The sequence below is a fragment of the Vulpes lagopus genome, chromosome 7 (assembly GCF_018345385.1).
Source record: "Vulpes lagopus strain Blue_001 chromosome 7, ASM1834538v1, whole genome shotgun sequence".
In the NCBI taxonomy this organism is placed as follows: Eukaryota; Metazoa; Chordata; class Mammalia; order Carnivora; family Canidae; genus Vulpes; species Vulpes lagopus.
In genome coordinates this window covers 115389078-115407337 of record NC_054830.1, presented here as the reverse complement: position 1 = coordinate 115407337, position 18260 = coordinate 115389078, and the positions used below count along the sequence as shown (strand labels likewise).

Here is an 18260-nt window from a genome sequence, read left to right as displayed (position 1 = left end):
TTGAAGGAAGTAGGTTTTAAGAAGGTCCTAGAGTAGCAGTCTGATTTGACAAGGTTGTGGTTTCCTAAAATCAAACAACTAATACTTGGGGAGGCTGAATCTTTTTGAAACTAGTCTCTCTCTCTCTCTATTGTTTTCTTATGGCCAGTGATTTCTTATGGCCAGTGATTTCTTATGGCTCCATGCAAGAGAGTTACACAGGTATGTAAGAGAGTTCACTATACCTACACTTACGGACTGTATGATTATACATAGTTATAACAAATATGTTGCTTTGGTTCCAGAACCAAAGTAAATTAGAATTTACATTTCTTAAAGAATCACCTGGAGAAAAATTACAGACTCTTCTCTCCCAAAGAATATATGTAGTTTTTAGAAAGCTTTTCTGGTGATTACCAGAGAGCCAGGTTGGAGAACCAGTGTCCCAGAACATGTTGAGAGTCTTACTTAAACTTTGATTATGCCTACAACAGTAGTACATTTGTTATTTTTTTAATGGGGTGATACTCAACTTTGGAATACCCTAATATAGATAAGTGGTAACTATGGGAGCCCTGGCTTTAACCCTTCGATAACTGTACACTGAATTGCATTAGGTTGCCAATGATTGGATATCTGCCATGTTTCAGGAGCTTCAATAGTCTCGGCACAAGAACCTTCCAAACCAGGTAAATTATAGATAGACAATTCAGAGGCTGATAGCAACTTGTCCCTCTCATAGCCAGTAAGTGATAGATGACTGCTTTTAAACCTGCGCACATTAATGGAAGGCTCACATGTGAGGTATTAGGACAAGTATGTATGTTGTTTATTCAGTGACCTATTAAAATCCTGTAGGGAAATCATACATTAGTACTAAGGGATAAGTCTGAATCTTGAAAAGTTCATTGGAATACTTGGACTTAGGTACTACCTCTCTCTCTTTCTCTCTTTTTAAATTTTATTTGTTTATTAGAGCATGAGTGTGAGTGGGATGAGGGAGAGGAACAAGCAGACTCCGTGCTGGGTGGGGAACCTGAGGTGGTGCTTGGATTGCATGACCCTGAGATCACAACCTGAGTTGAAATCAAGAGTTGGATGCTTAAGTGACTGAGCCAGCCAAATGTCCCATACCTCTCTTTTATAGAACCTAATGGTTTCAGACAGAAACAGTCAGGCTCTCTATTTTAGAAATGAAGCTTTATGATAAATTACTCACAGCATTGACTTATCTGTACATTTCTAGAAATAATAATATGCAAATTTGTAGGCTTGGAGAAGTTTCTAAACTGTCTCACCTGTTTCCATCCCAAGTATTTGGAAGGTTTGCTGACCTGAAAAAAAGCTGATCTCTTAATTAAACAAAGCAAAAAAATAAATAAAAATAAAGGCTTTCATGTAAGAGAGTTCACTATACCTACACTTATGGACTGTATGATTATACATAGTTATAACAAATATGTTGCTTTGGTTCCAGAACCAAAGTAAATTAGAAGGGAAAAAAAACATGGCAGAGGTGGATCCACAAGTACCCAGCATGTGGTAGAGACAAAAGATAAGAAAGTCATGAAAAGCAGAAACAAAGTTGTCAGTAAATAGCAGTCTAGAATAGCCCTTTAGAATGGATGCAAAGAACAGCACTTGAGTTTTGGTTATTGTAGCATCTCTATCCAGTATAATGCTGGCCAAAATTACAACAATGTTTTATTTTTAAATTTTTTTACAATAGTGTTTTAAATCATAATAAAAAAAAGAGAGTCAATGAACTATGCATTTTTGGGGAAATTTCAGTCTTAAGTCATCCTAGAGTATCAAATTTTAAGAAGCTAAGGATTAATCCTTTTAAAAACTAGCACTTTATTTATTTATTTTTAAAAGATTTTATTTATTTATTCATGAGAGACACACAGAGAGAGGCAGAGACATAGGCAGAGGGAGAAGCAGGCTCCATGCAGGGAGCCCGATGTGGGACTCAATCCCGGGACTCCAGGATCACACCCTGGGCTGAAGGCAGGCGCTAAACCGCCTAGCCACCCGGGCTGCCCAAAACTAGCACTTTAGAGAGGTATTTCAGAGGTTTCATTTTGTACTTTATTTAAAATATTATTATTTCATTTTGAAAAAATACAGAAGCTTTGGAAAATAGGGAAAGTATACAAAATTTTTGCATTTTTATGTGCATTTTAAAACTACAGTTTTTTATTTGACTCTTCCCACCTAGCATTAACTAACTAATCATTAGTAAATAAGTAATGAAAGTTTTCTGTCACCCACAGTAATCTTCTGTTTGAGTGTTTGGGTAATACTCTCAGACATGTACCCACATGATATATATACCATAACTTGCATTTTCTCTTAGAGACTTATTTAGCCCATTTACATCTGTTGTGATTTGGTTGTAATAGGCTTGGTATTTTTGAAACTTGTTCATAGTTTTCTTACTTGTTTCATGGTCTCCTAATCCTCTTTTCCTGACATCTTTTGTGCTAATCAGGTATTTTTTAGTATTCCATTTTCTTCTGTTGACTTTACAGTGATGTATGTCTTTGCATTATTATTTCAGTGGTTGCTCTCTTAGAATATTGAATTTCTTCAGTAAAAATACAGGAACTTTAAAAACAATCCTTTTCTTAGTGTACTGGTTGTCATAAATTAGAAACTCTAGTACAACATTGTCCATTTTGCTTTCAACAATCATATGACTTTAGAAAAGAAAAGATAAATACATGTGTGGTATTTCATAATCATTTATTTCTGTTCATTTTTATTCTTGTAGATCTGTGTTGCTGGTACTGTTTTCCTTCCTTCAGTACTTATAAAGGAAGTCAATTTGTAACAAAATTCTTTTCAGTTAATGGGAAAGTGTTTTATTTCACTTCACTTTTGAAAGATAGTTTTGCTGGATGTGGTCTTCTTGGTTGACAGGGTTTTCTTTCAGCCCTTTGGACATGCACTTCTAGTGTCTTCTGGCCACCATTGTTTCTGATGAGGCCATTAACCATATCATTTTCTCTTTACTTGTGGATTTCAGCATTTGTGTGTGGGGCTGTTTTGTGTGTATGTATCCTTTTTTGGGTTGTTAAGTTTCTTCTGTCTGTAAGTTAATGCTGGTCTCTCCTTCCTCTTGCCATTTCTCTTCTGCTATTGAGTCCATCTCTAGTGAACTTTTCAGGTTTTGTGATTTTTCAGGTCTAGCATTTCTCATTGTTAAAATATAGCTTCCATTTCTTTTTAGAGATTCCCTGTTATTCACCGATACCATATTCATCTTTAGTTTAACATATTATAGCTGTTTTGAAGTCTTTTTTTTTTTTTTTTAAGATTTATTTATTTATTTGAGAGTGCAGCTTGAGTGACAGTGAGCAGGACCAGCACAGAGGAACAGGGAGAGAATCTCAGGTGGATTCACCACTGAGCCAGGAACCTCACACTGGGCTAGATCCCAGGACCCTGAGATCATGACCTCAGCTTAAATCAAGAGTTGGCCGCTTAATCTACTGAGCTACCCAGGTGCCACTGTTTTGAAGTCTTTCTCAACTAAATTCAACATCTGAACCTATTTAGCATTAATTTCTAATAATTATTTTTTCCCAGTTATGAGTTATAGTTCCCTATTTATTACTTTTTGGAAGTGAAACTTGAACATTTAGATAATACATTGTAGCACCATTGGGTGGTAATGCTGGTTTTGTTTTCTCTTAAGGATTATTGCTTTTTGTTCCACCAGGTATTTAACTTGCCTGGGTTCAGACTGCAAACTGGTTCCTGTTTCCCAGCTATGCAGTAGCTGATATAGCTCTTTATTATTTTATGGTTTTTAGCTGCTGGTTTTTTAGCCTGCCTCCTTGGGGTAAGGAGGTCTCCACTATCTATACCTGTGTAATTTAATGGTTAGCTAAGATACAAAGCTAGCCCTTGACATTCCATTTTTTTCTCTGGAGATTGCCACTTCATTTCCAATTTCTCTCTCTGCTTTGGACTGTCTTCTCTGATAGTTGTAGCTACTAAGGCTTCCATCCTTTTGAGTTACATACAGGTGGGAAATGATCTCCATCAAAAAAGGCATCATACTGAGGGATCTCACCGAGTGCAGCTGTATCTATCAAGAGTGTGTCCTCTCTGGTGGTTTTTTTGTTTGTTTGTTTTGTTTTTTGTTTTTTTATATCTGCCCTAGGTTTTGTTTTGTTTTGTTTTTAACCATGCATGTGTAGTTGAGACATTAGGGAGTCAGGGATTTAAATCTTGGCCTTTCTGCTTAGTACTTGTGTAACCTCTAGAAAAAGGACTTGCCCTCTTTGATTCTCAGTTTCCTTCTGTAGAAAATGAGAAAGATGATAATTTATAGTGAGAAATACCATATATTCATGTGAAAAATACATGAAATTCCAAGTGCACGCCATGCCCTTACTGTAGTTTTTGCTATCATGTGGTATAACAAAATACCACATGATACATACCTCTATGTATATTACTTTTCTAATATTTTACCCACTTATGATGCCACTGGTCATGTATTCATATCCTTGACAACTTTAATTTTCTTATTTTAAAAATAAGACAGTTTGAAATGTAGATCACAGAGTCATGTTATTAATTGATAGTGGGAGGTATAAGTTTTCTGGTAATTTGAGTTAGGTTCAAACTGTTGAAGTTAGCAAGTCATGTGGGATTTGAAATAAGACATACATTATGCTATTTTTAATGCACAGTGTTGTAACTCAGTCTTGAATGGATAGTAAAGAACATGATGGGCTAGGTAGAGTACTGAATTCTTTGACTGTAATCAGCAGTTCTGACTTGGTTCATTGTAAAGTCACATGGTTACACCATCCACTTTTATCTGTCGCACTTGAGTTTTGAGCTTTGCATTAATGCCACTGGATATTAATAGACCATTGTTAACCAGAGCAGATTGGATTCCTGTAAAACAATACTTTGTTTTGAGAGAGTAGTCTGTATGGGGAGCATTACACTGAATACACCAATCAGTGACAGCACGGATAGGAAATGTTGGTAGCTTTGGGATGATATAATTGGCTAGTACTTGATGAAAAAATTGTTAGAATAAACCCAGCCACTTTGGCATCTAAATGTGCCTATGTGTACGTCCATTTTTAGCTACAGATTTGGCCATGTTTTGGGATATTAATTTAATATTTATCTCAGTAGTAAGCAGATGCTATTAAATTATATGAGAGATTTATCATCTCTAAAATGCTTTATTAACACCTTAGTTCAGAAGTTTTTAAGATTTAAATTGCATTTTTTTGGCGAATTTTAACATTTTTTAGATGTAATTATGAGTTTATTTAAATCAATAATCTGCTTTTAAACAAAGAACAATTCTTGTTTATTAATAGTGTTCTGAAATAAAGGTTTTTACTCTTGCCTGTCATTAATGATTTGATTTGCTTAAATAAAGCTGGGCCCAGAAGTTTGCTTCTCTTCACAGACCATGCAATCTAACATGAACCCTGGTTGATGTAAAGTGGTTATCATTTGCCACTAGTGGAAATAGTGAAGAGAAGAAGCTATCTAAATTAATAAGCACATTTTTTAGTACCAGGTAAATTGTAAAACTTTTTTTAGCAGTTTGAGCCTTATCAAACCACGTTATTTGTGCTGTGTCTCACTAAGTTGCAGATGGTGTAGGTGTTACATCTTTTACCACCATGCAGAATGGTGATCTATTTGTATGTAACAATTGTTTTATATTTTTTTTTCTTCCAGAGGCAATTTGAAGCCCTGCTAATAGCAATTTATGAGAAGCTGTGTAGTAGAGTCTAGATTAATGCTATTCTGTGTTATTCATTCGACATCTGGTATTAAAGTGTGCAACATGGACAGTTGCAATAAAGATTGCTTATTATGATAATAGCCAAAATGTACTGAGTAATTACTTTCAGTGTCAGACAATGCACCAAGCACTTAAAATCTTAGTTGAATCTTTTAAGTCTTTTGTTTCTTATTTTTATTATTTTTTAAATTTTTTAAAAAAGATTTTATTTATTTATCCATGACAGAGAGAGATAGAGGCAGAGGGAGAAGCAGTGTCTCTGCAGGAGCCTGATGTGGGACTCGATCCTGGACCCTGGGATCATGCCCTGAGTAAAAGGCAGGTGCTCAACCACTGAGCCACCCAGGCATCCCAAGTCTTTTGATTTTTAATTGTGGACTATGGCAGAGAAAAACATAAAGCATAAATGTGTAACTTAATCAAGTGAACACCTATGCAGTCATAACCCAGATCAAGAAATAGAGCATTGCTGGTACCCCAGCTACCCTCGATGCACCCCTTTCAATTCTTCCCTGTGCCACGGAAAGTAGATGCTCTCCTGACTTATTATTTTCTTGGGACTTGGTCTTGATTTTTTTTTAATGCCTTTTATCATTTTTATGTATTCCTGAAGGCTCTTGGTCTAATTTTGCCTGCTTTAAAACTTCACAGAAATAGAACCATACAGTATATTTTTATCTATCATCTTTGGCTCACTATTATGGTTGTGTGTATTTATAATTCATTCATTTTTATTGCTATTTATCTTCCACTGTATGGAATGCTATAATTTATTCTGCAGTTATGGATGCTTGGACTGTTACTTGTTTTTGGCAATTATTATATAATTTGCCAGATAAAAATTTGTCAATTATAACAGTGCTGATTTGAGCATTTTTATACAGGTATTTTATATCTATAGGGCTGTGCCTTATAGTAGAATTGCTGGGTTGATCAGTATGCATGTTTTCAGTATGAGAAGATAATGCCCAATTTTCTTTTCCAAAGTTGTTTACCACCAGCAGTGTATGAGAATTTTTGTGTTCTATCAGTCATCATATTTTCACTTCATCTTCTCAAACACTATGGAGTAGGTCTTACTATCTGCATTTTACAGATGTGGACACTGACAGCCAAAAGGGTTAAATAACTTGCCAGAGTTTACGTAGGTACTAAATTGAGTGTCAGAGCTGGAATTTGAACCTAGATCTAACTTGGGAACAGACATGTTAAATTTCACTTCTGCCATTTCAGGGCAGTTTTTGGAAAACAGAGATGGCCTGTAAAGACTCAATATTCATTCACTGTATCTTTGAATAAAATCATAGGAAGAGTCTGTGTCCTTTGGATGCTTCAGTTTAATAGCTGTTGCAGGAGTGGAGGTGGATGCCTTCATTACAAGGACTGAGTGAATAACAAAGATAATCACAGAGTACCATATGTGCTGTGAAGACAGTACAAGGGGCACTGATGAGGAGAAACTGTTGAGCAGCCTAGGAAGGAGGATGCTACATTTAATCTGAGACCTAAAGGATGTGAGGGAGACATTTATCTTCAAAGTTTGTTACAGGCAGAGGGAACAAGCAAAATGCTCCCCAGAAGAAAGTACTTTAAAACCAGTATTCCAGCAATGAAGCAATATGATATCATATTAAATATTTTAGTTAAAACCCTGTCAATAATTTTCTAACTTAGAGGATTGAAGTTTGAAGGTGTATGAAGTTTGTACAAAAAATTTCAAGGAAAATTAACAGAAAGAGGAAAGTGGTCTGGGACTGGAAAAACAGTAAGTCTAAAACCAATTAATATGGGGTGCCTGGGTGGCTCAGTGGTCCAGCATCTACCTTCGGCTCAGGGTGTGATCCCTGGTCCTGGGATCGAGTCTCACATTGCGCTTCCCAGAGGGAGCCTGCTTCTCATTCTGCCTGTGTCTCTGCCTGTCTCTCTTTATCTCTCATGAATAAATAAATAAAATCTTAAAAAAAAAAAAAAACAACTAATACTTACCTTTTCTCCAATTGTGTCAAATCTTACTGTATGTGGTAAAAAAAAAAAACATTGATGACAAATCTTAAATGTTCTGGGTGGGTAATTTTATTTTTCAAGCTTTCCTAAAAAGGCATGGATGTGTAGGTAGCCTAGGGATCAAGAGGTTACAGTGGTAAAGTATCTAAAGGATGAAAGAAACTTGTGTGACCTGGAGCCTTTGAAAGGAGTTGCAAGCTGGAGCAGCTAATTTGGTTTTTAAGTGGAAAAAGAAAAGTCCCTAGATAATGTAGAAACTGAATGATAACCCTATTTTATCTATCTTCCATACCGTAGTAGGCTCCGAATACACTTCCAAAGTTATATAACACACACAACCCCTAGGTAGTAAATAATTTCATATTTAAACATTTGACATGCCTTCTCAGATAGATGTTGTCTGGGCGCTAGCCCGGCTCTCTTCTCCATCGGTGGTCCGCTGCAGCTGTCCGTAAGAATTGTGTAAGGCAAAGAGTTCTGTAGATATTGTAGACCCTGGGGGAATTTCTGCAAAGCACAAATAGATTTAGAAATAATCCGCTGTGGTGCCATACAGTGCAGAGCTTGTCTTTGTTAGGACAATGTCTAAAGCTTCCTTAGATTTGGAAGCAGAGGAAGGAGGGAGAGAGGAAACAAGGTTGAAGAGTGAAAATGGCTGGGAAACTGTAAAGTCCCCAGGGCAGTTTCCCAGGTTGGGTGATGTGTCTGTCTTTTGTCTCCTTGCCCCAAGTATCTTAACTGGCTCACTGTAGTACGTGGACTTCTACCATTTAGAAAATTTTCTGCTCTGACACATGTCTAGCTGGGTGGTCTGGGGTATGTTAACCTCTCAAAAGACTGTTTCCTCATTTTTTAAATGAAGATAATATCTACCTCTCAAGGGTGTGCCAGTTTAGGAAAATAGGACGCGTAAGTAATTTAGGGAACTGACACACACAGTAGGGTTTTTGGTAAATGGTGGCTGTTATTAAAGTAAGACAGGTTATGAAGGTCTCACATTCTAAGAATTCTTAGTTTATTCCAAAGGTAGTGAGTAAACAGACCTAGATTATGTACAACTCATGTTTTATGAGAAAATTTTGTTGAAAACAGGAAAAACTATTTCATTGTGACTATGACAGTAGACTTGAATTGAGTTAGATTCAGTGCCAGGGTTCACCTCACCCCCAAATATACAAAATCAAATTATTTCTTAACCAACAAACCAATTCTCATCCAAAATTGAACTCTTCTTTAAAAGTAATTATTAGGAAGAAATCATTATCTCTCTTATCTCTTCCAAATGTTGATGTGCTTAGAGGAAACAGTAAGAAGGTTGCTCAGAAATGTAGGGAAATAGGGATGCCTGGTGGCTCAGTGGTTGAGCGTCTGCTTTCGGCTCAGGGTGTGATCCGGGGGTTCAGGATTGAGTCCCACATCCGGCTCCTTGTGGATAGTCTGCTTCTCCCTCTGCCTATGTCTCTGCCTGCCTCTCCCTCTCTCTCTCCCTCTCCCTCTCTTTTTTTTCTCTCTCTCTCTCTCTTATGACTAAATAAATAAAATCTTAAAAAAACAACAACAACAGGGAAATAAAGGGAAATCAGTGTACTAAGGCAGCTTGGGACACTGCTAAATAAGCTTTCCCATCTTGTTTTTCTTGTAGTGCAAGCATTACTGTGGGATAGAATTGAAAACTGAACTTTTTTTTTTTATTTTTAAATTTATTTATTTATGATAGTCACAGAGAGAGAGAGAGGCAGAGACACAGGCAGAGGGAGAAGCAGGCTCCATGCACCGGGAGCCCGACGTGGGATTCGATCCAGGGTCCCCAGGATCGCGCCCTGGGCCAAAGGCAGGCGCTAAACCGCTGCGCCACCCAGGGATCCCGAAAACTGAACTTTTCAAAGGGATTATTGCTTTAGTCTTATTTATGTGAGATCTCCCTTCATGTTGGAATTGTGACATTTTCGATGGTTGTAATTAGAATTTTTTAGCATTTAGGTGGTGTAGTCTGCCAGAATAATTTGAAATTGAACAACTTAAAGGGTAAACATTTTTGCATATTTTTAAATTTCTGTATTCTTTACTGTAGCTACTACACTATACCTAGCACTTTCTTCTGAGTAAGCAGTTGTTAAATGCATTAAAACTTTATAGCTGTGGGGGTACCTGGGTGGCTCAGTGGTTGAGTGTCTGCCTTTGGCTCAGGTAGTGATCTCAGGTCCTGGGATTGAGTCCCACATCAGGCTCCCTTGCTTCTCCCTCTCTCGATGTCCCTGCTTCTCTCTGTGTGTCTCTCATGAATAAATAAAATCTTAAACAAAACAAAACAAAAAAACTCTATAGGTGTGTGTTGACACCCCCACCCCTGCCTCCACATTCTTTTCCTGTTCATGTTAGGTTTTTTTTTCTTTTAATCACTTGGGATTATTTGGTAACACTGATTGACTGTATAAGAAGGTACATCAGTTGTGATTGAGACCCAAATTTTTTTCATAGGTCAAAATGCTAGAAAGCATAATAGTTCGCTAGTCTGTATTTGGCAGGGTAAATGCATTTTTGACTGCTATTTTGTGGCAGCAAGAAAATGGTTGATTAGTAGTACATACAGCTTTGTCTTATTGAAAAATTAAAACTGTATCATAATAGATTCTATTTTTTCTTTGCAGCTTTCTTTATCTTCAGTGAATAATTAGCCGTGGGTTTTGTTTTTTAGGTTTTTTTGTAAAACAATGGCTTATGTGATCCTCACATTAATTATGTAAATTAGTGTATTAGTTTAAGAACCAGTTTCTGTTTGCAAAGGTATGGTAAGAGCAAATTTTGTTCCTGTAAATAAATGGATCTTTACACAGAAGCATAGACTCACAATAGGTCCATAAAATATGATTAAGATTTAATGGAGTATATATTTCAGGGAGTCAGTAGGCTGACAAAAGGAAGAGATCTCTAGTTGCGAGAGCAGTTAGTTAAGTGATGCTCACTGGCCTAGGCTTTGGTCTTCCCTTGCTGTGATAGGTCACAGGTGCCACAGAAACATCATTTCTTAGGCACTGAGAGTTTATGAGGTCCTAGGGAACCTGTTGCCCTTGCTCTGTTAGGGATTACTGAGAATGTAATCTTGTTCTTGTTGAAAAGTGGTCAGGCATTGAAAAACCAGGGCATCTAAGAATAAGTTTTCTAACTCTTTTGGAATATATAACTATAGGTGAGTCATAATCTCACATTTCTAACATAGCACTGGCATTTAAATTTCTATATTATAATCAAGTTGTATCAGCTGGCTTTATATAGCCTCCAGCTAGAAGCATGAACTGCTTTCTGGGGTTGCATTACTACAAGTTGATGGTTATTTAGAGATCCTCAAGACTCCAAGAGGGTGGTACTGGTGAGGAAGGAGTACTGTGTCCATTTTGCAGATTGGGAAACTTACTGATAAGGAGAGGCTGTGACTTGGAATAGGATAGTAATGAAAAGACACCCCCCCCCCCCACTCAGTTTTTTTGACTGAGTTAAGAATTTAATTTAATAGTGGCTACTTTGGTAAATAGTGGCCACTGAAGGTGGAAGACCTGCCTTTCATCTCTAGCCTCTACTATAAAAATAACAAGTCCAGGAGGGCTGCAAAGTACCTAATACGGTGATTGATAACATTGATTAATGAATATTTGTTTAATGAATGAGTAGAGAATGCAGTTGTGCTTTTTTTGCAAATGTAGAATCTTCAAATAAGAATATTAGAAGTTACTTTGGGCTTTTTAGTTTATTAAATACAGTTAAGAGATTGGAACATTTCTTTTTTCGTGGAGTGTCCATATTTGAGCATCCTTAAGTCTACCTTGAAACAGTATTGTGGCAGCCTTAGGCCTAAAGAGACACTTCAATACAGATTTGCTTAGTTCTTTAAAATGTGACCTGAAATTGTTGAGCACAGACACTTTTACCAAGTCTTTATCAGTTTAACTGTAAAAATTGAATTTGTATTAAAATGAATAGATTGGTAGTAAACATTGCTAGAGATGTGGGGTTTTTTTTTTAGTATTTTAACTGTATCCAGTGTATGCACTGTTTAAACAGTCTTGATGTTTCTCTGCACAATGATAAACACCTTTATCAACTTTGCAAAAAATGTGATCAGAATCCATTCTTATCACCACACAGTCCTCTTCAGTGAGTATTAACACCTTGCCTGTATTGATGTAAAGACCACCTATACTACATTTTATGCTGGAGATGAAAATTCTTTAGCTTTAGTGACTGGGATGTGCAAAGAAAGAGAAATCACTGACATTGTAATGTAATGTGAACTAAAGCATTAACAATGAGAAGCGAATTGATGTGTACATTTGGGACACGAGAAGAATATACACAGATGACAACCTTGCACTCTAGGTTACAGAGCTAGTTTAAAGCAGTATTAAAGTTTTTAATGGCATTCTAAAAAAAAAAAAAAAAAGATCTTGGTCAAGTATTTTTTTCCTCAAGCTTGATTTTTGTCCAGTGTTTTGAAAACAAATCTGGTTTCATCATACATTGGTTCTAAAATTTTGAAAATCATTCTTCTTTTGGGGAAGAAACAGCTTGATTTCATAAGGTTTTTTTAACTGAAAAATGATCAAACTCCATGTATCACAGGTAGTGTCGTGTCTTTGGTCAAACAGAATTGAAAAAGGACATTTGTTATGTAAAAGATACTTTAAATGGGTGAATTAAAAGATGAGTTTAATTGTTGGATGTGGAAACTGAACAAACTTCATAACAATTTTTAAGATATCCATTGAGAAATCTAACATACATTACATTATAAGGGATTTTAATTATTAAGAAGTTACCGTTTTTCTCATCAAATACTATTTTTGATAGTTAAGTATTCACTGAAACTGATTGAAGAAAGAGAAATTGTTTCCTTTTCATTTAGAGGAAAGTTGCTGTTTTTAGCACTGACAATTTATTTTTCTCATTTGGTAGGAATTAGAATAGGAAAAAAATATCTGACAACATCAATATTCACATTCAGGACTCACACTCAAAGGGTAAGTCTGATCTGGAAATGAATAGGAGCCATCACTTATTACTTAACATATAGATAGTGTTTAAAGCTATGAATCTGGTGAGGTGACCATAGAAAGAAAATACAGGATAACAAAAGGAGAGGAGTCTAGGACCAAATGTTCGCATTTAATTGCTGGTTAGAAGAGGCTTAGAGAAAGAGGCAGTAGTCAGAAGTGTCCTATGCCATTTCAGAAGTCCAGTGGAACAGAGGCTGAAAGATGTACATTAGATTTGGCAGCAGAGAAGTCTTAGAAATGTCTTAAAAACTATTTTGGTGTTGTGGTGGGTTGAAGCCAGGTGGGTGGTCATTGAGGAATGTGCTGTAATATTTTAGCAAATATGACTGGGCATTTATTGATGGTAGTGGTGGTTGTGTGTGAGGGGAGTCACTGTGCAGTAAAAAGTTAACCATGGTTAAAGGGGAAAGAATGACCAAGTGGAAATTTGAGTATACAGGAGAGAGAAGATACTGCAAAAACTTTTTCTCTACTCTGCAAAGTCATAATGGCCATGGAGACTAGTGTTCTTTTTCATTCTTGTATTTTCTATATCCTCAGAAAAATGTTCAATTCTTCATGCTTTCTCTTTGTTTCTCTTTTATGTTTCCATAGCTTCACCCATTTGCTCTTTATCTCTGACCCCTCTACTAAGTTCCAGTAGTGAATTTTTTAACAGCCTGATAGAACTCTTTAATTGTCTCTTGACTCCTAAAATACAGCATGTCCAACTGAATTTATCATTTCCTTTTCAGGCTGCCATAATCTACTAGTATCTCTCTCTTTCATTTAGAAATCCTTCTAGTTACTGAGGGCCTCACTATCTGGGGTCTTCCATTGTTTTACTGTCTTTTCCTCATTTCCCCATTTTGTTCTTACCCCAACCTCAAACCCTGCTTGGTAGACTCAGAATCACCCTTCTGCTTTTGGAAGGATTTTTTTCCCCAAAAATAAATCCAAATTAATTTGGTCCATTTGGTTCACTCATTTAATATGATATTATCCATAAGATTCATTCATGTTGTCCATTATGTGAAAAACATTTAGAAACACAAACAAGAAATTTTATTTCATTGAAAATGTTAGGTAGGTTGAAGATATTATTTATGTAGCTTTGTATTAGTGTAATTTTAGTTCATAATAGTAAATGTAAAATCTTCCTGATTATAAGGTTTTTAAACTATTTTTTTTGTATGTAGACAAAATCTCACACTGACAATTTCCTTATTTATCCTGAATTAATGTTTTTAAAGGAATAAAGCGTGTGTATTCTACTTTGGGTTCTTGTTCTTGCAGGAAATTAATACAATTTAACCCAATTTTGCTATATTTAAATCTATTGATTGAACTATAAGTAATATTTGATTGTAATTTTTGAATTAACTTTAGAAGTTGATAACATAGTTTTTAAAAATAGAGCTATTGGAATGTGGAGAGGAAGATAAACTTTGATTTTATGGACTCATGTTTATTTTAAAATACTACTTTAATACGTGATGGAAAAAATCTTCCATATTTGAATACTGTTGTTTGTAGTATTGTGGAAAGTTGTGTAATTATCTCTAGATCTTCAACTTTGCGATGGAATTCTGATAAGCACCCATAGCAAAAATTTTAAAATGCCTGCATGCTTTGGGATTGTTAGAAAGACACCCACATTAATACTTAGCCTTAGAAAAGATAGTCTATGCCATATATGCATCTTTAATTTTAATAGAGATTAGAAGGAAGAGGTCTTTTATGCATATTATGGACATTATATTTTCTTGTAATACTTGGGAGATTGTATAATACTTTAAAGTCTTCATTTACAAATTACAACACTACATATCCTAGAGTGAAAACAAAGTAACTTCTCTCTTCTTTAAAGTTAATTGAATTAACAGGCAAAAATTTTTATTCTGGCTTTATTTCAATTATTGAACTATTGAGTCATCAATGCCTATGAGGAGTCTGGGTTTTTTTTTTTTTTTTCTTCTTTTTTTAATTTGAGATTGCCATCTAGAGCACCTCCAAGAGTGCAAGTGAAGCCCAAGTGGGATGCGCTGTGATTAAACCACACAGGCCCGTGGTCACATTTTTTTACCTGTTACTGATTTCTATGTTTATACCAGATGCTAAGTGAGGAAGAAGGGTAACAGTAGGCAGATGAATTGACTGAAATGAGGAGTGGCACTCTGCAGTCTGATACAAAAGAAGAAAAGAAGTGACCAGAATTAGTCATTTCAAAAATGAGACCCAGCAATTACATTCCTAGGGTATTTCCACGATAAATGAAAACTTGTGTCCATACCAAAACTTGTGCACCAGTGTTCACAGGAGCATATTTCATTGTAGCCAGAATGTGGAACCAGGCTCACATGTTCATCACCTTAAGCACAGTTAAACAAATGTAGTGTAGCTATACAATGGGATATTATTTGACAGTAAAAAGGAGTGAAGTACTGAAACACCTTATAACACGGATGAATCTTGAAAACGTTATGCGAGGTGAAAGTAACCACATACAAAGGCCACATATTATATGAGTCCCATTCTATGTATATGACATGTCAGAATAATAAATCCATAGAGATAGAAAGTTGGTGATTGCCAGGAGCTGGAGAAAAGAGGAAATGGAAGTGACTGCTGATGGATTTGGAGTTTCTTTATGAGATGATGAAAATGTTCTAAAATTTGTTGTGATGATTGTACAGCTTGCTGAATATACTAAAAATCATTGACTTGTGCACATTGATTGAGTTAATAATTATATGAATTATATCTCAAATTGTTTAAGTATAGCAGATTGAGCTCGTTAATTCTGTTAATGGGAATGGTTGGTTCCGTATACCCTGAGCTTGAGGCATTCTTCTTATAGTACAGTAATCATTGATGCAGTAGATAGTAGTTAAGAAACTGTGTTATAAGGGAAATTATTTTAATTTGTGTCCCTTAGAGTCTTTAAAAATCTCCAGACTATCAGGAATAGTTAATGTTAACATTCATCTTTTAAGTTCTTAGTGATCTCAGAATGATTTGTTTTCCAGGCGTTTCACATAGCTGAAGTTACTGTCATGTCTTTCAAGGCAAACACTAAAACAGTTGAAATTTTTTTTCTTTTCCTTAAAATGTAGGTGAAATAATTTTCAAAAAATACAGTAAAAGGTATTGTGTCTAACAGTGTTTCTTTTGTGGCTTAAAAGCATAAGGATTAGCAGTCTTTCAACTGTAGAAATGTGGAATCTAAGAGCGGATACAGGTTGATGGTGCTTTGAAAATGCATATAGCATTAATACATTAAATGGACTTAAATGAGTTTATTTGGCTAACAGATACTAGTCAAGGGAAAAAGGGAAGTTTGGATTATGACATAGACTTTTCTCTCCAGTAACACAGAATTTGGTATATAGCTCATTTCTAATAAAAAAAATTACATTAGGAATTCAGTAGAGGACATGAACCACTGAAAGTGGTTTTTAAAAAATATGGTAGGAAATCTTGATGATTTTCAGGATTAAATGATAATTGGTTTAGTTGGCTTTTCTTCATTTAAAGAAAGATGTTGGAAACACAGCTGTATTTTCTTCCCTACTCTTGATATATGGGTAAAGAAGAGCTATGGGGATAGCATCAGGGATATGATTCTAGACCTACGACATTTTCTCTGCCCAAACACCTCCCTTTGCCCTTCATGACCTATTTAACATACTCTTGCTGGTTTGGAAATTTATCATTTTTCCTGGGTGTATTGGGAGTGAACAAGAGAACTAAAGGTAGAGGGAAAGACAGAGAGAGAGAGAGAGAGAGAGAGAGAAGGCTAAAAAGAGAAAAACTAAGACTACAATGAGACATGAAGTGTTAAATAAAACCAGTTTATGTTTGAATCTAAGAAAAATAACAAAGAGAACAGTGAAGAGCATTAAGTGACTGACCAAGTGCAGAGAGAGAGAGTAAAAGCAACAGTTAGGATTCAGTCTTGGGATCCGTGGGTATCCTGCTTGCTGTAATGGATGATGGGAAAACTGTGTTAATTGGTGATAAAGAGGAGTTTTAAATTGTGAATGTTGAAATTTCATTTGTGGGAGGGATGCCAACCAGATACTAGAAAGTTGTGGCTGGAGAGTCAAGGTCTGAACTGACTGACTTTTTTAGCTAAGCCTATACTTATTTATTGTGTTCTCCAGACACCATCAAAGTGTAATTAAAATTTGGAATTATTAAAATGGGTTTGCTGTCATATGAGTTAAGATTTTTAAAAACCTAGTAGTTAAGATTTTCTTCCACTTTATTATTTTACTTTGTTTTTTTAGGTAAAATATATAGACATCCTTGATTCTTGGAAATCTGTATCTTCCTAAACATGTATTTGGTGATATTTGTCTTTATCAAGTGATTTTAAACTTTTCATAATTAAGCATAATTCATATTTCCTTTTATAACCAGGAACCTTTTGAAGATGGCTTTGCCAATGGGGAAGAAAGTACTCCAACCAGAGATGCTGTGGTCACATATACTGCGGAAAGTAAAGGAGTTGTGAAGTTTGGCTGGATCAAGGGTGTATTAGTATGTACCTATAGATTTTAATTTGAGAGTAGCAAAATTTCTATTTATTATAAAATCTTCCTAATGTTCTCATCATTTCTTAAGAAAGCTCTTTTTCTTTTTATCTGAGTGTTGTAGAAGATCAAATTAATAACTTGTACCTCCTTTTCTTATGGATATTAAATTCAGGAAAGGAAACAGGATATATGTATTAACAGAATCATTATACTTGATTTCCTCTAAATTATATTTTATTACCTCTTGTAAATCTTACATATTGTCATTTTCCACAAATTAAATATAAAACTATTAAATTGATGAAAGTATCAGAATCAAGAAAGCTGAATGAGGAAATAAAGCTGATATATTCCTGCCTCCTTTTCTGCTATCCCATAATTTTTTAGAGCAAAGTATAAAAGTTAAGGAACAGAATGAAGGAGAAATTGGTTTATTAAGTGTTGAGGTTACTTCAGTAAATAGGCTTAGGTGATTTAAGTTTCAGATTTAGTTCTGTTTTTCTGTGTTGGAATAGTCACTAAGGAACTGACTGGAGTAGACTGGTAGACTAAATGGCCTCCCATTGGAACTTTGGAGCACTTAATTAGTCATGTTGACATTTAGAGGAGAGGCAGAGGGAAAATCCCAATTCCAATAGTAATTACATTACTTAATCAATAGGGTAAATGTGAAGCTCCAGGTACTATTGTTTGCTTGTTTTTAGAATTTAGTATTCTAGAAGACTGTGTTCTATGTATAAGCATAATACACAAGAGTAAAAATAAATTGGGGAAACTCTCTCAAATAGTTAAAAGCTTTAAAGGATGGGTGAGGAGTACCTGGCTGGCTCAGTCAAAGGACTGTGCAACTCGATCTCAGGGTTTTGAGTTTGAGCCCCACAGTGGATTGAGGGTACTTAAATAAATAAATAA

General features: G+C 35.5%; 1 protein-coding gene across 2 annotated transcripts in view; it reads left to right on the top strand.

Annotated features, from left to right (window-relative positions):
- Positions 1 to 18260, top strand: part of SLC12A2 (solute carrier family 12 member 2) — a 113040-nt gene that overhangs the window by 10478 nt on the left and 84302 nt on the right. For both annotated transcript variants that reach the window (XM_041760796.1, XM_041760795.1), the window contains exon 2: positions 17233 to 17352. In XM_041760796.1, the coding sequence (XP_041616730.1) occupies positions 17233 to 17352 (120 nt within the window). The remainder of the gene's footprint in view (positions 1 to 17232; positions 17353 to 18260) is intronic.